General features: G+C 47.4%; 1 protein-coding gene across 1 annotated transcript in view; it reads right to left on the bottom strand.

Moving 5' to 3' along the window:
• col24a1 (collagen type XXIV alpha 1) overlaps positions 1-22,473 on the bottom strand; it is a 721,848-nt gene that overhangs the window by 154,280 nt on the left and 545,095 nt on the right. Inside the window, exons 19-20 of the mRNA XM_078561886.1 lie at positions 3,221-3,274; positions 1,477-1,530 (exon numbers count right to left, since the gene is read on the bottom strand). Of these exons, the coding sequence (XP_078418012.1) occupies positions 1,477-1,530; positions 3,221-3,274 (108 nt within the window). The remainder of the gene's footprint in view (positions 1-1,476; positions 1,531-3,220; positions 3,275-22,473) is intronic.

Raw genomic sequence — 22,473 nt, 5'->3', positions numbered from 1 at the left:
TTATCTGGACAATTCAAAGTATCAATAGCTGAAACTGCAGGTGCAGAAACCTCTTTAACTTGTGTAAATAAACATTGTGCAATTGACAGAAAAGATCAAAGAGCCAGAGCTATCGATCAAGCAATGTTTTCCTTGGGGCTCAGGTGTTTCAACAAGTTAATGGATTTCTGGCCTCTCAGCCAAGCCTCATTATTGAAACAAATAAGATTCTTAGGGGGTTTGTCAAGGTAGATGCTGAGAGGTTGTTTCCCCTTGTGGGAAATTCGAGGACCAGAGGGCATAATCTCAGAGTAAGGAGTCAGAGATGAGGAGGAATTTCTTCTCTCAGAGGGTAGTGAATCTGTGGAATTCTTTACTGCAGAGGGCTGTAGAGACTGGGTCGTTAAGTATATTCTAGGCTGAGATAGACAGATTTTTAATCAGTAAGGGAATGAAAGGCAGGAAAGTGGAGTTGAGGATTATCAGATCAGCCATGATCTCATTGAATGGCGGAGCAGACTCGATGGGCTGAAAGGCCTACTTCTGCTCCAACGTGTTATGGTCTTATGGTTATGTACTCTTGAGAGCCTAGACATTCGTTTGAGTACTAAAATACCTGAGCCCCAGGGAAAACATTGCCTGATTGACAGTACCGCGTCTCTAATCTATGCTGTAAGTTACACCATGTTTATTTACACATGATATAGTGGTTTCAATTGTTTGCAATTTCTGCTTTAATACTTTAAAGGGTCTGGATGATTGACACTTTTATTTTCTTGTGGTTAAAAAAGGAGTTTGTAACTAAAGTGGGAAATTGTCAATGAATTACTGTTGCTTTTGAAGTTTTGTTTCTACACATCCTACTGTTACTGTCAAGATCATTGGTTCTACACAGTGCATAGTGGGGGAATGGGCATGAAAGTGCCATTGCTTGGCATGGGGGCCTTAGGAGATGGGTAATGGGCATAAGGTGGCATGGGGATGTGGCATGGGGAATGTGTGGGGCGTGAGGGGTTGTGAGGGCTGAGGACAGGGGGACCCTTACCTTTTTTATTATAATTGGGACGAAGTCGCCCAGCACTGAGACGGGTCTTGTTTACAGTCCACCTCCCAAGCTCAGCAGCCCCTGTGATGGCCTGTGGACTCTTTCCTGGGTTGGCTGAGCTGACTGCAGCTAGCATCACCAACCCCCCTCCCCCCAGCAATGAAAATCCCGTCCTTGCAGGTAGTTTATTGCAAGGCAGGCTAGGCTGGCCAAGCCAGGAAATGTCCCAACAGCTGCTACCCACGTGGAGAATGAAAATCCAGCTCATAAGTGCAAATGTTTCTCTCAATAACAGATTTAATGAGGCACACGCCAGGAAATGCCCTGATGTGAACATGAACTGTTCAATACATTTGACAAATTGGACTTCTGAGGAATGTCAGATGTTGTTCTTGTGATTTGGGAGATTAATGTTTTACTGATTCCCCCTCAGTGAGTTTCTTCTTGCTTACCTCTTGTCCCTTTGGCCCCTGTGGTCCCAATGGTCCTCTGTCACCTGGACCACCCTAAACAGTTCCACACACACACAAAAATTAACATTATAAAAAACAGTGCATCAGGGTTAGCAAAACAAAACTTTACTGCAGAGTGACAGAATTCCAAAAGAAAGTATATTCTTTCTTCATAAGAGAAACTTATTGAGTAAATTGATACATGACACGCCATTAAAAAAATGATAAAACTGAAAACCGTGACACAAAGCTCCCATGACAGAGACACTGTACCTGTTAGCATGGTGTAGCCTCACTGTTGTGGATTGAGTGTATTGTGGATTCAGATAATTTTCCTTTGCAATGCCTAAGTGCAAAATTAAGGGAGGTCTTGTGGTGCAGTGGGCAGCATCCCTGCCTCTGGGCCAGAAGCTCTGAGTTCAAGTCCCACCCCAGGACTTGATGGCCAAGGAAGGTGAGTGCATAATGCTGCCAAACAAGTTGATTGTCAACCCGTAAATTCTTCCAACCCACGCCAAAGGTAGGCGGTAAGATCTGAAGGGATTCCTGATCAGCTGTGTGATGGAAAGGATGTTGGAGCTGTTCATAGCTCCAGACTACAACATCCATGGAAAGTGCATGTTGCCGCAGCAACTCGGACTCCTTGGGGGATTGGGGTGTGCGGTTGGCTGGATGGACAGTGTGGGTCAGATTGATACCAGAGGCATGGGGTTCGATCCCTATTGGGGTGGATCGAGACCTGCCTCCTTGCTCCACCTTGGCGGAGATCATGGTGCGGTGGGTCGGGCCTGACTTCAGGCAGAGAACTGAAGAAGTGTAAAATTGGAGTATTCCCTCCTAGCCTTACACAATAAGTGGTCATTTGAGGTCAAAGCAAGTTGTTGAAGTTCTTCCTTGCCAAGGATTGCCAACTCTGGTTGGATGGATTCCTAGAAGTCTCATCACATGATCTTTTCCCCGCCACCACCACCCCCATAGCCCGTTTACCTTCATGACTCCCCACCAACACCCATCCCCCACTCCAGCCCCACATACCAAGTGTAAAGCAAGCAGATTTTTGCGTTGATTCATCACCCCAAAAGTGGGTGGAGTTGGGGTTATGTGAGGTGTTAAAACCTGACAAATCTAAACAATAAACCCCAACCCTCCCACTTGCAGCTTCAATGGAGGCAGGACAGGAGCTAGGCAACATGTCAGGTTTCAGAAGGCATGTTGGCCAATTAAACATTTGAGTGAAGATGTGGCAGCCTCCGATTTCCTGATCTCCTGGTCATTTCCTCATCCATCCCAAGCATGCCCATGTTGGGAGGATAGGTGCACCACATCGACTGGCAGCAGAAGAAGGATGGGCAGGTGCTTGAGGTAGCGATACCCTACTGATACCCAGCCCATGGGAAGGTCCACCTCCCCGGGATCTGCCCATCTTGTTTCTGCTGCAATGCTGAGCCAGATTTTGCCTCCTGCTTTGCAATTCTGTTTTCATCCCCATTGGACCCAACTCTTGTTTCTTGACTTACCTCAATATCACTCCCTTTGGCTTTGCACCACCATCCCTTGTCAGTTAACCACTCACTCAACCCAAATGACAAGGCTCTATTATTATCCTACCACTGCACTTGCTTAGAAACGTGTTCATCTGTAACAGCTTCCAGTTCTGGTGAAAGGTCATTAATTTGTCTCTCTTTCTCTTTTGAGCATTCCTTGTTAATTTGATAGACAGATTAGGTTTGTTTTTTCAACCTACCTTTGGGCCCTCTGGTCCATTAGGGCCTGGTAAACCAATGTCCCCTGGGAAACCCTTGAAACAACAAAAAAATAATAAGTATTACTAAAAAAGACATGCTGTGGAAGCATTTTGTCTGGCACTCATCAGGACAGATGCAAGCATTTTCCAACTGTAATGGGGAACAATAATTTATACTGCATGTGGTGGCATAATAAGACCATAAGACATAGGAGCAGAAATCAGGCCAATCGGCCCATCGAGTCTGCTCTGCCATTCAATCATGGCTGATAAGTTTCTCAACCCCATTCTCCCACCTTCTCCCCGTAACCTTTGATCCCCTTACCAATCAAGAACCTATCTATCTCGGTCTTAAATACACTCAATGACCTGGCCTCCACAGCCTTCTGTGGCAATGAATTCCATAGATTCACCACTCTCTATCTAAAGAAGTTTCTCCTCATCTCTGATCTAAAAAGTCTTCCCTTTACTCTGAGGCTGTGCCCTCAGGTCCTAGTCTTTCCTACTAATGGAAACATCTTCCCCACGTCCACTCTATCCAGGCCTTTCAGTATTCTGTAAGTTTCAATCAGATCCCCCCTCATCCTTTTAAACTCCATCGAGTATAGACCCAGAGTCCTCAAACGTTCCTCATATGTTAAGCCTTTCAGTCCTGGGATCATTCTCGTGAACCTCCTCTGGACCCTCTCCAGGGCCAGCACATCCTTCCTGAGATACGGGGCCCAAAATTGCTCACAATATTCTAAATGTGGTCTGACCAGTACCTTATAAAGCCTCAGCTGCACATCCCTGCTTTTATATTCTAGTCCTCTCGAAATAAATGCCAACATTGCATTTGCCTTCCTAACTACCGACTCAACCTGCAAGTTAACCTTAAAAGAATCCTGGACTGGGACTCCCAAGTCCCTTTGCACTCCAGATGACCATAAAGTCCATAATGACACTGGACTAGTAATCCAGGGGCCCAGACTAATGCTCTGGGGACATATGGGTTAAAATCCCACAATGGCAGCTGGTGGAATTTAAATTCAGTTAATAAATCTGGAATATAGAGCTAGGTCTCAGTAATGGTGACCATGAAACTATCATCGATTGTCATAAAAACCCATCTGGTTCACTAATGTCCTTTAGGGAAGGAAATCTGCCATTATGTGATCTGGCCTCCATGTGATTCTAGACCCACAGCAATGTGGTTGATTCTTAATTGCCCTCTGAACTGGTCTAGCAAGGTCAGTCCAAGGGCAATTAGGGATGGGCAACAAATGCTGGCCTTACCAACAATGCCCACATCCACTGAAAGAATAAAGAAAAAAGCGTGCTGATTGGTTGTCAAGTAGACTCTAATTGGTAGTGGTGTTGCCATGAAGAATGCAGCAGAGAACAGTTAACTGCCAACTGTTATTTGAAAACAAAAAAGATCAAGGATGCCATTAAAATCAATAGAAGTATCGTTTGTTTTAACATGTGTTCTGCACTTTGCTGAACTTAGGTGTAGGTCTCACCAGGGTTAAATCAAGATGACGGCTTGCACAACAAGCATTGTATTCACTCGAGTTTAGAAAATTAAGGGGTGATAGAATTGAGTTGCTTAAGAGGTTTGATAGGATAGAGAGAGAGAAACTATTTAATCCGGTTGGTGAGCTCAGAACATTGGAGCAGACCCTTAAAATTAGTGCTCAGCCATTCAGGGGCGATGTCGGGAAGCATTTCACACCAAGGGTAATGGAAATCTGGAACTCGCTCCCCTAAAAAGCCGTGGATGCTGGAAGTCAACCTAAAACGTCAAAACTGAGATTGCAAGATTTGTGTAATGGAATCAGGGCGACTAGAGTTAAGTTACAGACCAGGAATTGATTTTTTTTTTGCATAGCAGAATAGGCTGGAGGGGCTGAATGGCCTCCTCCCAACTGTATGTTTTTAGCAAAACAATTATTAAACTAAGTGAGTTGAGTTGTATAAGAACTCTACCCAACCACTGGAGCCATGTGCTCTGTTACGCTTAAACTGCAGTCACCTTACCCAGGACATGAATACACAGGCTCTTGCAGACACTCCTGTCACACAAGCAGTTCTGTTTGAAAGCAACCTCCGATTGCCCTTCATCTGATTTGACTCAACCCTTGTGTTCAAATGCAAATTAGAAAGCAATTTCCAACACAAAAAAACAATCAAATCAGCTACAAATTCAAACCCGGCGTTTGTCTCACTCCCAGTGTGGAAGGAACTTGAGAAGTTGTCGTTCAAATTATTCAAAGATCTGGAAGTATTTGAGAAAGATCTGGAAGTATTTAATTTCCAAACTCTTTGTTTTTAACAGTGACATAAACACAATGGCACACATGTGTGGAATATACAGAACAAATTATTTCCGAACACGATCCACAAATGTTTTCTTTTTCTTTTAACCTTATGGATAAGGCAATATTTCACCATCCCCTTGTGATTCCCTGTGCAACCTGACCATGGAACAGGGGCAGAGAATTACACAGCCCTGGAGGAGCTCATTCAGCCCATCGTGCATGTGCCAACTCTTTAAAAATGCTGTCCAATTAATCCCACTTTGTCTTGCTTTGTCCCCCATGGTCCCACCGAGTTCTGCCTTTCAGGTATTTATCCAATTCCTTTTCAATAGCTGTCATTGAATCTGCTTCCACCACTCTTAGTGGCATTGTGTTCCAGACATGAATCTTCCTTCCACAATAATTTGACTAAACTAACGGTGCCGATTGTCGATGTGTTCGAGTATGTTGTGTACGGCTTTGAGCTTTAGGCATGGGAACAGTGTATTCCTTGGGCCCTCACCTCCATCATCAAAAACCTGCAGGGAAAGGTAGATGTCTGTTTGCGGGAAATTTGTCAATGTTTCCATTCTGATTCCCCTTTCTTCCTTCACTCCCACTCGCAAACCCACCATTCAGAAGACAAATCTCTGGTACATTTCCGTTATGTACCATGTCAGGACCGGAGTTTGACACAAGTCGTTTTACTTCAAAGGAATTCACACTCACTTTGAAATCCTGAGAGATACGATCAGAAATGCAAACCTCTTTCAGTCTTCCTTTGTAGAATTATCAGGCTGGTTTTACCCTGTTCAAGATTTGTTGGGGCTGTTACTGAGTCTTCTTTCTGCATGCAAGCGTGTCCCTATACCCAGGGATTTCAGTGCAGTCTTTCATTTCTACACCAGTTTTCAATTCAAATTGTGCAAACGCCTCTTATAAACTGATTGACTGCTTTGAGGAAACAACTAAATTAGTGGTTGGTTGGTGACACTCTAGTTTCCAAAAGACCATTTGATAAATTCTCCCGATTGGGAAGGATTTCATCGTGATAGCTTAGAGATCAGGTCCTGTGCTGGGAATTGGTCGGATTCTCATAGCGGAGGATTAGCTTCATTGGGAGTACAGTCGTTTGCAGAACCTCACAGGAAGAGAGCTGGTCCAGCATTGCCTCGAAATTCTTTCTCGGTGGCCTACCCCCACCACAACCCCCCACCCCCGCAACTCTCCTCCAGCCCCGCAATGCTCCGAGATCCCACACCCTCCAAATTCTGGCCCCTTGAGCATCCCTGGTTTTAATCCCTCCACCATTGGGCGGCCAGGTATTCAGCTGCCTGGGCCTTAACCTCTGGAATTCCCTTCCTAAACCTCGCCACCCCTCTACCTCTGTATCCTTTTTTAAGGCAGCCCTTCAATCCATCCAAATTCTTAAAGGACCTCGATCAGGTCAGCCCTCCGCCTTCACTGCTCTAGAGGAAATGTGCCTTAGCCTGTCCAAACTTTCCTGATCGTTACAACCTCGCAGTTAGGGTAGCGTTTCTCTAAATCTTTTTTCCACCAAGTCGACAGGATGGAGTTAAGATGCAGATACGCTATGAACTACCTAATAATGGAACAAGCTGGGTGGGCTGAATGGCCTGGGTCTGTTTCTGAGTTTCTAAATACATTACACTTGTGTGTTTTTTTCAATCATTCACAGATGTGGACATCACTGCCAAGATGCTCCCTAACCAACCTTGAGAAAGTGATGGTGAGCCACCTTCTTGAATATAACTGAGCGACTTGCTTGGACATTTTAAGGGCATTTAAGAGCAACCACGTTACTGTGGGTCTGGAGTCACATGTAGGCCAGACCAGGTAAGGACAGCAGATTTCCTTCCCCTAAAGGGTATTAGTAAAGCAGATTGTAGTTTCATGGTCAACATTGCAGAGATTAGCTTTTGATTTGATTTAATTTAAATTTCCTCAGCTGCCAAGGTGGGATTTGATTTTACGTCTCAAGTCCATGAGATCAGGCTTCTGGGTTGCTAGTCCAGTAACATAACAACTCTGCTACCATATTCACATTGTGAAGAGGACATAAGAAGGCTACATAGATAAATTAAGTGAGTGGCCAAAGATCTGGCAAATGGAGCATAATGTGGGCTAATGTGAAATTGTTTATTTTTTCACACAGAGGGTTGAGAGTCTTTGGAACCCTTTTCCTCAAAAGGCGGTGGAAGCAGAGTCTTTGAATATTTTAAAAGCAGAGCTCGGTAGATTCTTGATTAATAGAAGGGGGTGAAAGGTTGTGGGGGTAGGCGGGAATGTGAGGTTAAGGTTACATTCAGATCAGCCTCGAACAGGCTCGAAGGGCCGAGTGGCCCTATTCCTGCTCCGAGTTCGTATGTTTGTAAATTTAATAATTCAGTTTTTCTCTTGAAAGCAATCAGCCAATCATCTCGAAACTAGTTTTCCAGGTTTGACGACTTGTTATTTCATTGATTCGCTACTACCGTATGTTAATGGCCTCTTTATTCATTCCTGGGACATTGGCATCGCTGGCTAGGCCAGCATTTATTACCCATTCCCAATAGCTTTGGTGGTGAGCTGCCATCTTGAGCCGCTGCAGTCCATGTGGTGTAGGTACACCCACAGTGCTGTTAGGAAGGGAGTTCCAGGATTTTGACCCAGCGACAGTGAAGGAACGGCGATATATTTCCAAGTCAGGATGGTGAGTGTTTTGAAGAGAACTTGCAGCCGGTGATGTTCCCATGTGTTTGCTGCCTTTGTCCTTCGAGTTGGTAGAGATTGCAGATTTGGAAGTGCTATTGGAGGAGTCTTGGTGAGTTGCTGCAGTGCACCTTGTAGATGGTACACACACTGCTGGCACTGTGCGTCGGCGGTGGAGGGAGGGAATGTTGAAAGCTTGCGGATGCCGATTAATTGGGCTGCTTTGTCTTGGGATGACATTGAACTTTCTGAGCGCTGTTGGAACTGCACTCATCCAGGCAATGGGAGAGCACTCTTGTGCCTTGGGGAGTTAGGAGATGGTGGTGGGAGTGAATGTTTATTATATTCACACTGTTTTGTGTCTTCACATCAAACTTTTCTCTCTAATATTTAAAGTGAAGCATTCAACATGAGCTGAAAATATCATTCAATATAATTCCCAGTCTCCTGTCTTCAAAGTTGTGTTGCAAGGAGCAACAGTAACAGAAATCGTTGGAAGAAATACACAGTGAGCATAGGTCAATAGAAGGCAGAACAAGAAACTGACTAAATGTGTCTTTTGTTGTAGAAAATGGAAACTTTAATCCAGATCTTTCTTCGTTTGAAACTTTAATCTTCGTTAAGCTAAGTTCCCAAAGTAAGTTTTTGGAAGTACCTGAACTTTAGCCTTTTGCTGTACATTGGCAGCATGTACTTGTTTGTGAAACTTTCCTTCTGAAGCCAATTTCTCAGCAAAACTACACATTTATCTTCGCAATCTGTAGTAAATATTAGTTCCTGATAGCTAAAAGGTGGGGGTATTTTATCCTTTGAAAGGTTACTTAATTCCAATTGATCCATTTCCTGCTGAATGTCTAGCCTGGGCTCAGCACTGGGGTTTTACAATGTTGAAATGACTAAACTTTTCTGTAAAAACAGTCTGTTACAGCAGATACAGAAACCATTAGCTGGTGGCATTAGTCACAACCTGGGTGTCTCTTCAAAGTTTTATAAGGAATAACAAGAAACCAGAGCCTCGATCTTCATTTTGAATTAATATGAAGTTATTTGGCTCACTTTGTGTCGTGGGGTTTCAACTATGAGTTTGCAATTCAGCTGCTGAACTGCTGAGAAATGGTGGCTCATTCAACTTGAGGAACAGGAGTGGATCATTCAACCCTACATACAACCTGTTCAATAGGGTTGACTTTTGTTTGAATGCCTGTTCTAGTGACTGAGTTAGAGTACGCCCTGAAATGGGACTCTGTACATTTTATTTGCTACACAATACTCAAGTCACCTGGAACATTCAAACGTTGCGCTCTGCAATGTGTTCAGTGGGCTTGGCAGCATTTTTTAAAATATTTATTCTTTCTGAAAAAGGAGACACTTCTCGCTGAAGCTTTTACAGTTCAACTTCTATAAGATTGGCCTTATCGGCAACCTCATAAATAGGGCCTGAGCTATTTGCTCACCATGCAAGCCTGATGCTGAAATAGGGCACATCAAAGACAGGTTAATGGCTACCCTGATCAGATCATTTTGTGCTGTATAATCACGCAAACTCATAAACAGGCCCAAGGCCAACACTTTTGGGCCTGAGAAGTGCCCAGTCTGCCTCAGATTACCCTTGTAAGGCAAGGAATCTCAAAAGTTTGATCAACAGGCAGAGTTAGCTGTTTCACGGTGCTACTATGCAGTAGTGACACGAGTTGTATTCACCACTAACAGGAAGCTGCCATCAAGCCAAAAAGACATTCTCCCTAGCACACAAATGAGTGATGTGGTATATGAATTTCGGTGCCAGTGTGATGCTGGGTATGTAGGCCGTATGTCCCAAAGACTGGCCGATCATATCAAACAGCATGTCCCAGCCACTGTTCACAATGGGAAAGGCACAGACTGTACCCGATCAGCCCGTACTTGCAAAACTCAAAGCACAGTGCCCAACGTAAGGTGTGATTTTTGCGATTGGACCACATTTGCTAAGTAATCCTCAGTGTGCTAAGAACTACGCTGACAAGCAATTTAAGATTGTCAGTTGGGCTCGCAGTGTGGTGCATTTGCGTGGACTGGAAGCCAGGCAGGAAACCCAAACTCAGCCGGGCCATTCGAACTCAGTGCTGAGTTGAAACAGACTCCATTTTCACTGCATTAAGGACCTTAACCCACAGCATGGGAGTTACAAATTTATGGAGGAAATGTAAATGTTCATGAAAGGTGGATAAGGTATGGAGAACTGTCAAGCTTTCAAGTTATTTAAATCCCCAGCCCTTTAAAAATTAAAAAAAAAACAGCCTGCCTGTGTCAGCGAGAGTTAAAAGAAAACTGTTCTAATAGTTACAATAGCTGTTTGTTGACATTATCCTTTATATCATTATTAATATGTGGCTGTTTTCCACAACCTATCATTATCCTAGCAGGGGGTTGTAAGTTCACAATTTGATTGACAACTAAACGAGGTAATTAAATGATTAGCTGTCTTTGATGTGGGCTTATGAATACAAGTCAGCTTACTTTGATAAGGGATTCAGTACTTATGTGGCTTTTAAAGATTTGAACGGGTTTTCATGAATACTCAAGGGAGTTTATTTTATTATAATGAAGGCTGTAATAGGTATTTAAACCTTTATTTTAGTTCATTTCAACGTGGTTCCTGAAGTCTGCCCATGGGGGATACTGGGTGAGTTGGCATGGAGGATGTAAGTGAAAAGGGTGGTGGGAGGAGGTAGGGGTTGGCATTAAATTAGCATGGGAGCTATAAGTTTTTCTGGCTGGAGAGAAATGTGCAGAGAGGTCCCCCGGGGTCACTAATAAAACCTCTGCTTTTAAATAACTTGGACTTGAGTATTGGGGGTTGAATCTCAAAGTTTATGGTTGATACAAAACTTTCAACGCAGTATCTAGTGGACAGGATGGTAACACACTTCAGGAGGATATAGACAGACGGGTAAAATGGCAGATCCAATTTAATTTATACTGTATGAGAAGAGAGTGCTGATTGGTTGGAGTGAAGTGATGGGAGCAACATAGCCTAAGTCATATTATTTGAAGGTGGAGCAAGAGCTGAGGGACCTGGAGATGCATTTTCATAAATCTTTGAGGGTGGCCGGGCAAGTTGATGTGGAGGTTAAGAAAGTGTATGGGATGCTTAGCTTTGTAAACGAATACAAAAACAAGGATGCCATACGTCATAAAGCTCTGGTTAGGCCACAACTAGATTATTGCGTCTAGTTCTGGTCACCACATTTCAGGAAGAATGCGACAGTTTTTGAGGGGGTGCAGAGATTTACCAGAATGGTTCCAGGGATTGGGATCGTGCTACAAAGTTAAGTTGGAGAAGCTGGGGTTTTTTCTCCTTGGGGCCATAAGAGTTTGAGAGGAGATTTGATAGAGGTGTACAAGAAGATGACAGATTTAGATAAGGTAGACAAAGAAAAGCTGTTTCCATTAGCTGATGGTACAAGGATGAGGGTCACAGGCTTAAAGTTTTGGCCAAGCGGTGCACTTGAGGGAGAACCTCTTTACACAACGAGTGGTTATGACCTGGAACTTGCTGCCCACGGGGGTGGTGGAAGGAGAGATGATCAACGATTTCAAAGGGAAATTGGATGGATGAAATACACTGGAAATACAGTGGCGGAATGGGACTGGATTGCTCTGTGGGGAGCCAGCCTGGCCTACTTCTGTGCCATAAATGACTTAATGACTTGAAGGGACCATGGGGTGGGCGGGGGAGCATGGGTTGTCACTAAGCTGGTATGGGGTCTATAAGAGACCATAGAGGATGAGTGGGGTCATGAGTTGACATGGATGAGGCATGGGGGAGTGTGTGGGGGGTGTGAGGGCTGAATGCCAGAGGGCCTGGTATTTAATACAACAAGTGGGACAAAGTCCCAGGGCAACGTGTTCCCTCTGTCGGGGGGGGAAAGTGTAGGAGTGGGTGCAGGCGGGCGGGTTTGGGGGCGCGCTGCCATTTTATGTGGGAGGTCCAGTTAAGGCCCGTCCAGCGTGACGTCCACCAGGAAGCGCTGTGTGCTCCCTGTGCAGGCGGGGGGGAGGATTCCCTCAGCCAGGAGGGGGCTCTTTCGTACACCTGCGCGTGAGAAAGCGCACGGATCACCCTGAGGCTAAGTGCAGCCTCAGGGAGATCGGCTCCGACTAAAAACTTTCAATGAAGGTGATAAATCCATTTCCCTGCTATGTCCCCTCATGTGACGTTGCCACATGAGTTGGGTCATGTCCATAACTTTAATTTACACGTTTAATTAAAAATTAAATACCGCCAAGAAACCTCACTCCGCCCATGGACGAGGTCTCATGCTGTTTTGTGAAGCCCTCCAGAGCCCCCGGCCTCTCCACGAGCCTTAAGGTTGGATGAGCAGGTCCATCAATCCAGTTAATTAGATTTTTAAAGGCCTTAAGAGGCTGTTGACACTTTGGCTGCGCGGCCGATAAACTGAAAATATAAATGACGCAGGATGACAACGGGACGCCTAACGTGTCCTCGAGTCTTTTTACCTGTCGACGAGTGGGCCCGGCCCACACTCACCGACTGGAAAAGACTGCCCTAGAGGAGAGAAGAAACCCCTTTAAAAGGCCGCCTCTCCACTCAACATCCCCTTTAAACAGCCGCCTCTCCACTCAACATCCCTTTTAAAAAGCCGCCTCTTCATTCGACATCCCCTTTAAACAGCCGACTTTCCACCCGCCATCCCCTTTAAACAGCCACGTCTCTCCACTCGAAATCCCTTTTAAACAGCCGGTTCTCTACTCGACATCCCTTTTAAACAGCCGCCTCTCCACTCGACATCCCTTTAAACAGCCGACTTTCCACCCGCCATCCCCTTTAAACAGCCGCCTCTCGACCCGAAATCCCTTTTAAACAGCCTCGTCTCTCCACCCGACATCCCCTTTAAACAGCCGCCTCTCCACTCGACATCCCTTTTAAACAGCCTGGTCTCTCCACTCGACATCCCTTTTAAACAGCCTCGTCTCTACACTCGACATCACCTTTAAACAGCCGCCTCTCCTCTCGACATCCCTTTTAAACAGCCTCGTATCTCCAACCGAAATCCCTTTTAAACAGCCTCGTCTCTCCACCCGACATTCCTTTTAAACAGCCTCGTCTCTCCACTCGACATCTCCTTTAAAGAGCCTCGTCGGTCCTCTCGACATCCCCTTTAAACATCCGCCTCTCTACTCAACATCCCTTTTAAACAGCCGCCTCTCCACTCGACATCCCTTTTAGACAGCCTCGTCTCTCCTCTCGACATCCCCTTTAAACAGCCGCCTCTCCACTCGAAATCCCTTTTAAACAGCCGCCTCTACACTCGACATACCCTTTAAACAGCCTCGTCTCTCCAATCGACATCCCCTTTAAACATCCGCCTCTCTACTCAACATCCCTTTTAAACAGCCGCCTCTCCACTCGACATCCCTTTTAGACAGCCTCGTCTCTCCTCTCGACATCCCCTTTAAACAGCCGCCTCTCCACTCGAAATCCCTTTTAAACAGCCGCCTCTACACTCGACATACCCTTTAAACAGCCTCGTCTCTCCAATCGACATCCCTTTTAAACAGCCGCCTCTCCACTCGACATCCCTTTTAAACAGCCTCGTCTCTCCACACGACATCCCTTTTAAACAGCCTCGTCTCTCCACTCGTCATCCCCTTTAAACAGCCTCGTCTCTCCAATCGACATCCCCATTAAACATCCGCCTCTCCACTCGACATCCCTTTTAAACAGCCGCCTCTCCACTCGACATCCCTTTTAAACAGCCTCGTCTCTCCACTCGTCATCCCCTTTAAACAGCCTCGTCTGTCCAATCGACATCCCCATTAAACATCCGCCTCTCCACTCGACATCCCTTTTAAACAGCCGCCTCTCTACCCGACATCCCATTTAAACAGCCGCCTCTCCACTCGACATCCCTTTTAAACAGCCGCCTCTCCACTCGACATCCCTTTTAAACAGCCGCCTCTCTACCCGACATCCCATTTAAACAGCCGCCTATCCACTCGACGTCCCTTTTAAACAGCCGCCTCTCGCCACTCGACATCCCTTTTAAACAGCAGCCTCTCCACCCGAAATCCCATTTAAACAGCCTCGTCTCTCCACTCGTCATCCCCTTTAAACAGCCTCGTCTGTCCAATCGACATCCCCATTAAACATCCGCCTCTCCACTCGACATCCCTTTTAAACAGCCGCCTCTCTACCCGACATCCCATTTAAACAGCCGCCTCTCCACTCGACATCCCTTTTAAACAGCCGCCTCTCCACTCGACATCCCTTTTAAACAGCCGCCTCTCTACCCGACATCCCATTTAAACAGCCGCCTATCCACTCGACGTCCCTTTTAAACAGCCGCCTCTCGCCACTCGACATCCCTTTTAAACAGCAGCCTCTCCACCCGACATCCCTTTTAAACAGCCGACTCTCCACTCGACATCCCCTTTAAACAGCCGCCTCTCAACTCGACATCCCTTTTAAGCAGCCGCCACTCCACCCGAAATCCCATTTAAACAGCCTCGTCTCTCCACTCGACATCCCTTTTAAACAGCCACCTCTCCACTCGACATCCCATTTAAACAGGAACCTCTCCACTCAACATCCCATTTAAACAGCCGCCTCCCGACTCGACATCCCATTTAACCAGCCGGCTCTCCACTCGACATCCCCTTTAAACAGCCTCGTCTCGCCACTCGAAATCTCCTTTAAACAGCCGCCTCTCCTCTCGAAATCCCCTTTAAACAGCCTCGTCTCTCCACTCGAAATCTCCTTTAAGCAGCCGACTCTCCGCTCGACATCCCTTTTAAACAGCCTCGTCTCTTCACTGGAAATCCCATTTAAACAGCCACCTCTCCTCTCGAAATCCCATTTAAACAGCCTCGTCTGTCCTCTCGACATCCCCTTTAAACAGCCGCCTCTCCACTCGACATCACTTTTAAACAGCCGCCTCTCCGCTCGACATCCCTTTTAAACAGTCGCCTCTCCACTTGACATCCCCTTTAAACAGCCGCCTCTCTACTCGACATCCCCTTTAAACATCCGCCTCTCCACTCGACATTCCTTTTAAACAGCCGCCTCCCGACTCGACATCCCATTTAACCAGCCGCCGCACCACTCGACATCCCCTTTAAACAGCCTCGTCTCTCCACTCGAAATCTCCTTTAAACAGCCGCCTCTCAACTCGAAATCCCTTTTAAACAGCCGCCTCTCCACTCGACATACCCTTTAAACAGCCTCGTCTCTCCAATCGACATCCCTTTTAAAGAGCCGCCTCTCCACTCGACATCTCTTTTAAACAGCCTCGTCTCTCCACTCGAAATCCCATTTAAACAGCCTCGTCTGTCCTCTCGACATCCACTTTAAACATCCGCCTCTCTACTCAACATCCCTTTTAAACAGCAGCCTCTCCACTCGACATCCCTTTTAAACAGCTGACTCGCCACTCGACATCCCTTTTAAACAGCCGCCTGTCAACTCGACATCCCTATTAAACAGCCTCTTCTCTCCAATCGACATCCCTTTTAAACAGCCGCCTCTCCACTCGACATCCCCTATAAACAGCCTCGTCTCTCCAATCGACATCTCCTTTAAACAGCCGCCTCTCCACTCGACATCCCTTTTAAACATCCGCCTCTCCACTCGACATCCCTTTTAAACAGCCTCCTCTCTCCAATCGACCTCCCTTTTAAACAGCCGCCTCTCCACTCGACATCCCTTTTAAACAGCCTCGTCTCTCCAATCGACATCCCTTTTAAAGAGCCTCGAATCTCCAATCGACATCCCCTTTAAACAGCCGTCTCTCCACTCGACATCCCTTTTAAACAGCCGCGTCTCCACTCGACATCCCTTTTAAACAGCCGTCACTCCACTCGACATCCCTTTTAAACAGCCTCGTCTCTCCACTCGACATCCCTTTTAAGCAGCCTCGTCTCTCCACTCGACATCCCCTTTAAACAGCCTCGTCTCTCCACTCGACATCCCTTTTAAGCAGCCTTGTCTCTCCACTCGACATCCATTTTAAACAGCCTCGTCTCTCCACTCGACATCCCCTTTAAACAGCCTTGTCTCTCCACTCGACAGCCCTTTTAAACAGCCTCGTCTCTCCCCTCGACATCCCTTTTAAACAGCCTCGTCTCTCCACCCGACATCCCATTTAAACAGCTGATTGTCCACTCGACATCCCCTTTAAACAGCCGCCTCTCAACTCGACATCCCTTTTAAACAGCCGCCTCTCGACTCAACATCCCTTTTAAACAGCCTCGTCTCTCCCCTCGACATCCCCTTTAAACAGCCTAGTCTCTCCACTCGACATCCCTTTTAAACAGCCGCCTCTCCACTCGACATCCCTTTTAAACAGCAGCCTCTCCACCCGACATCCCTTTTAAACAGCCGACTCTCCACTCGACATCCCCTTTAAAAAGCCGCCTCTCAACTTGACATCCCATTTAAACAGCCGCCTCTCCACTCGACATCCCTTTTAAGCAGCCGCCACTCCACCCGAAATCCCATTTAAACAGCCTCGTCTCTCCACTCGACATCCCATTTAAACAGGAACCTCTCCACTCAACATCCCATTTAAACAGCCGCCTCCCGACTCGACATCCCATTTAACCAGCCGGCTCTCCACTCGACATCCCCTTTAAACAGCCTGGTCTCTCCACTCGACTTCCCTTTTAAACAGCCTCGTCTCTCCACTCGAAATCTCCTTTAAGCAGCCGACTCTCCACTTGACATCCCCTTTAAACAGCCGACTCTCCGCTCGACATCCCTTTTAAACAGCTTCGTCTCTTCACTGGAAATCCCATTTAAACAGCCGCCTCTCCTCTCAAAATCCCATTTAAACAGCCTCGTCTGTCCTCTCGACATCCCCTTTAAACATTCGCCTCTCTACTCGACATCCCTTTTATACAGCCTCGTCTCTCCACTCGAAATCCCATTTAAACAGCCTCGTCCGTCCTCTCGACATCCCCTTTAAACAGCCGCCTCTCCACTCGACATCACTTTTAAACAGCCGCCTCTCCGCTCGACATCCCTTTTAAACAGTCGCCTCTCCACTTGACATCCCCTTTAAACAGCCGCCTCTCTACTCGACATCCCCTTTAAACATCCGCCTCTCCACTCGACGTCCCTTTTAAACAGCCACCTGTCGCCACTCGACATTCCTTTTAAACAGCCTCGTCACTCCACTTGACATCCCTTTTAAACAGCCGCCTCTCCACTCGTCATCCCCTTTAAACAGCCGACTCTCCACTCGACATCCCCTTTAAACAGCCTGGTCTCTCCACCCGACATCCACTTTAAACAGCCTCGTCTCTCCACTCGACATCCCTTTTAAACAGCCACCTCTCCACTCCACATCCCATTTAAACAGCCGCCTCCCGACTCGACATCCCATTTAACCAGCCGCCGCACCACTCGACATCCCCTTTAAACAGCCTGGTCTCTCCACTCGACATCCCTTTTAAACAGCCTCGTCTCTCCACTCGAAATCTCCTTTAAACAGCCGCCTCTCCACTCGACAATCCTTTTAAACAGCCTCGTCTCTCCACTCGACATCCCTTTTAAACAGCCTCGTCTCTCCACTCGACATCCCATTTAAACAGCTGATTGTCCACTCGACATCCCCTTTAAACAGCCGCCTCTCGACTCAACATCCCTTTTAAACAGCCTCGTCTCTCCCCGCGACATCCCCTTTAAACAGCCTCGTCTCTCCCCTCGACATCCCCATTAAACAGCCTCGTCTCTCCACTCGACATCCCTTTTAAACAGCCGCCTCCCCACTCGACATCCCTTTTAAACAGCCGCTTCTCCACTCGACAACCCTTTTAAACAGCCGCCTCTACACTCGACATCCCTTTTAAACAGCCGCTTCTCCACTCGACAACCCTTTTAAACAGCCGCCTCTCCACTCGACATCCCTTTTAAACAGCCGCCTCTCCACTCGACATCCCTTTTAAACAGGCGAATCTCTACCCGACATCCCATTTAAACAGCCTCGACTCTCCACTCGACATCCCTTTTAAACAGCCGCCTCTCCACTCGACATCCCATTTAAACAGCCACCTCTCCACTCGACATCGCATTTAAACAGCCGCCTCTCCTCTCGACATCCCTTTTAAACAGCCTCGTATCTCCAACCGAAATCCCTTTTAAACAGCCTCGTCTCTCCACCCGACATCCCTTTTAAACAGCCTCGTCTCTCCACTCGAAATCCATTTTAAACAGCCGCCTCACCACTCGACATACCCTTTAAACAGCCTCGTCTCTCCGATCGACATCCCTTTTAAACAACTGCCTCTCCACTCAACATCCCCTTTAAACAGCCTCGTCTCTCCAATCGACATCCCCTTTAAACAGCCGCCTCTCCACTCGACATCTCTTTTAAACAGCCTCGTCTCTCCACTCGAAATCCCATTTAAACAGCCTCCTCTCCACTCGACATCCCTTTTAAACAGCTGACTCTCCACTCGACATCCCTTTTAAACAGCCGCCTCTCCACTCGACATCCCTATTAAACAGCCTCGTCTCTCCAATCGACATCCCTTTTAAACAGCCACCGCTCCACTAGAAATCCCTTTTAAACAGCCGCCTCTCCACTCGACATCCACTATAAACAGCCTCGTCTATCCAATCGACATCTCCTTGAAACAGCCGCCTCTCCACTCGACATCCCCTTTAAACAGCCACCTCTTCACTCGACATCCCTTTTAAACAGCCTCGTCTCTCCACTCGACATCCCCTTTTAAAGAGCCTCGAATCTCCAATCGACATCCCCTTTAAACAGCCGTCTCTCCACTCGACATCCCAGTTAAACAGCCTCGTCTCTCCACTCGACATCCCTTTTAAACAGCCGCGTCTCCACTCGACATCCCTTTTAAACAGCCGTCTCTCCACTCGACATCCCTTTTAAACAGCCTCGTCTCTCCACTCGACATCCCTTTTAAGCAGCCTCGTCTCTCCACTCGACATCCCTTTTAAACAGCCTCGTCTCTCCACTCGACATCCCTTTTAAACAGCCTCGTCTCTCCCCTCGACATCCCCTTTAAACAGCCTCGTCTCTCCACTCGACATCCCTTTTAAACAGCCTCGTCTCTCCACTCGACATCCCTTTTAAACAGCCTCGTCTCTCCCCTCGACATCCCCTTTAAACAGCCTCGTCTCTCCACTCGACATCCCTTTTAAACAGCCTCGTCTCTCCACTCGACATCCCTTTTAAACAGCCTCGTCTCTCCACTCGACATCCCTTTTAAACAGCCTCGTCTCTCCACTCGACATCCCTTTTAAACAGCCTCGTCTTTCCACTCGACATCACTTTTAAACAGCCTCGTCTCTCCACTCGACATCCCCTTTAAACAGCCTCGTCTCTCCACTCGACATCCCTTTTAAACAGCCTCGTCTTTCCACTCGACATCACTTTTAAACAGCCGCCTCTCAACTCGACATCCCCTTTAAACAGCCTCGTCTCTCCACTCGACATCCCTTTTAAAGAGCCTCGTCTCTCCACTCGACATCCCTTTTAAGTAGCCTCGTCTCTACTCTCGACATCCCTTTTAAACAGCCTCGTCTCTCCACTCGACATCCCCTTTAAACAGCCTCGTCTCTCCACTCGACATCCCTTTTAAACAGCCTAATCTCTCCAATCGACATCCCTTTTAAACAGCTTCGTCTCGCCCCTCGACATCCCTTTTAAACAGCCTCGTCTCTCCACTCGACATCCCTTTTAAACAGCCGCCTCTCCACTCGACATCCCTTTTAAACAGCCGACTCTCCACTCGACATCCCTTTTAAACAGCCTCGCCTCTCCACTCGACATCCCTTTTAAACAGCCGCCTCTCCACTCGACATCCCTTTTAAACAGCCTCGTCTCTCCACACGACATCCCTTTTAAACAGCCTCGTCTCTCCACTCGTCATCCCCTTTAAACAGCCTCGTCTCTCCAATCGACATCCCCATTAAACATCCGCCTCTCCACTCGACATCCCTTTTAAACAGCCGCCTCTCCACTCGACATCCCTTTTAAACAGCCTCGTCTCTCCACTCGTCATCCCCTTTAAACAGCCTCGTCTGTCCAATCGACATCCCCATTAAACATCCGCCTCTCCACTCGACATCCCTTTTAAACAGCCGCCTCTCTACCCGACATCCCATTTAAACAGCCGCCTCTCCACTCGACATCCCTTTTAAACAGCCGCCTCTCCACTCGACATCCCTTTTAAACAGCCGCCTCTCTACCCGACATCCCATTTAAACAGCCGCCTATCCACTCGACGTCCCTTTTAAACAGCCGCCTCTCGCCACTCGACATCCCTTTTAAACAGCAGCCTCTCCACCCGAAATCCCATTTAAACAGCCTCGTCTCTCCACTCGACATCCCTTTTAAACAGCCGCCTCTCTACCCGACATCCCATTTAAACAGCCGCCTATCCACTCGACGTCCCTTTTAAACAGCCGCCTCTCGCCACTCGACATCCCTTTTAAACAGCAGCCTCTCCACCCGACATCCCTTTTAAACAGCCGACTCTCCACTCGACATCCCCTTTAAACAGCCGCCTCTCAACTCGACATCCCTTTTAAGCAGCCGCCACTCCACCCGAAATCCCATTTAAACAGCCTCGTCTCTCCACTCGACATCCCTTTTAAACAGCCACCTCTCCACTCGACATCCCATTTAAACAGCCGCCTCCCGACTCGACATCCCATTTAACCAGCCGGCTCTCCACTCGACATCCCCTTTAAACAGCCTCGTCTCTCCACTCGAAATCTCCTTTAAACAGCCGCCTCTCCTCTCGAAATCCCCTTTAAACAGCCTCGTCTCTCCACTCGAAATCTCCTTTAAGCAGCCGACTCTCCGCTCGACATCCCTTTTAAACAGCCTCGTCTCTTCACTGGAAATCCCATTTAAACAGCCACCTCTCCTCTCGAAATCCCATTTAAACAGCCTCGTCTGTCCTCTCGACATCCCCTTTAAACAGCCGCCTCTCCACTCGACATCACTTTTAAACAGCCGCCTCTCCGCTCGACATCCCTTTTAAACAGTCGCCTCTCCACTTGACATCCCCTTTAAACAGCCGCCTCTCTACTCGACATCCCCTTTAAACATCCGCCTCTCCACTCGACATTCCTTTTAAACAGCCGCCTCCCGACTCGACATCCCATTTAACCAGCCGCCGCACCACTCGACATCCCCTTTAAACAGCCTCGTCTCTCCACTCGAAATCTCCTTTAAACAGCCGCCTCTCAACTCGAAATCCCTTTTAAACAGCCGCCTCTCCACTCGACATACCCTTTAAACAGCCTCGTCTCTCCAATCGACATCCCTTTTAAAGAGCCGCCTCTCCACTCGACATCTCTTTTAAACAGCCTCGTCTCTCCACTCGAAATCCCATTTAAACAGCCTCGTCTGTCCTCTCGACATCCACTTTAAACATCCGCCTCTCTACTCAACATCCCTTTTAAACAGCAGCCTCTCCACTCGACATCCCTTTTAAACAGCTGACTCGCCACTCGACATCCCTTTTAAACAGCCGCCTGTCAACTCGACATCCCTATTAAACAGCCTCTTCTCTCCAATCGACATCCCTTTTAAACAGCCGCCTCTCCACTCGACATCCCCTATAAACAGCCTCGTCTCTCCAATCGACATCTCCTTTAAACAGCCGCCTCTCCACTCGACATCCCTTTTAAACAGCCGCCTCTCCACTCGACATCCCTTTTAAACAGCCTCGTCTCTCCAATCGACATCCCTTTTAAAGAGCCTCGAATCTCCAATCGACATCCCCTTTAAACAGCCGTCTCTCCACTCGACATCCCTTTTAAACAGCCGCGTCTCCACTCGACATCCCTTTTAAACAGCCGTCACTCCACTCGACATCCCTTTTAAACAGCCTCGTCTCTCCACTCGACATCCCTTTTAAGCAGCCTCGTCTCTCCACTCGACATCCCCTTTAAACAGCCTCGTCTCTCCACTCGACATCCCTTTTAAGCAGCCTTGTCTCTCCACTCGACATCCATTTTAAACAGCCTCGTCTCTCCACTCGACATCCCCTTTAAACAGCCTTGTCTCTCCACTCGACAGCCCTTTTAAACAGCCTCGTCTCTCCCCTCGACATCCACTTTAAACAGCCTCATCTCTCCACTCGACATCCCTTTTAAACAGCCTCGTCTCTCCACCCGACATCCCATTTAAACAGCTGATTGTCCACTCGACATCCCCTTTAAACAGCCGCCTCTCAACTCGACATCCCTTTTAAACAGCCGCCTCTCGACTCAAC

The sequence above is a fragment of the Cetorhinus maximus genome, chromosome 17 (assembly GCF_964194155.1).
Source record: "Cetorhinus maximus chromosome 17, sCetMax3.hap1.1, whole genome shotgun sequence".
Lineage (NCBI taxonomy): Eukaryota > Metazoa > Chordata > Chondrichthyes > Lamniformes > Cetorhinidae > Cetorhinus > Cetorhinus maximus.
Note: the sequence above shows the minus strand (reverse complement) of the source record. Positions and strands in the feature narration are given on the sequence as shown.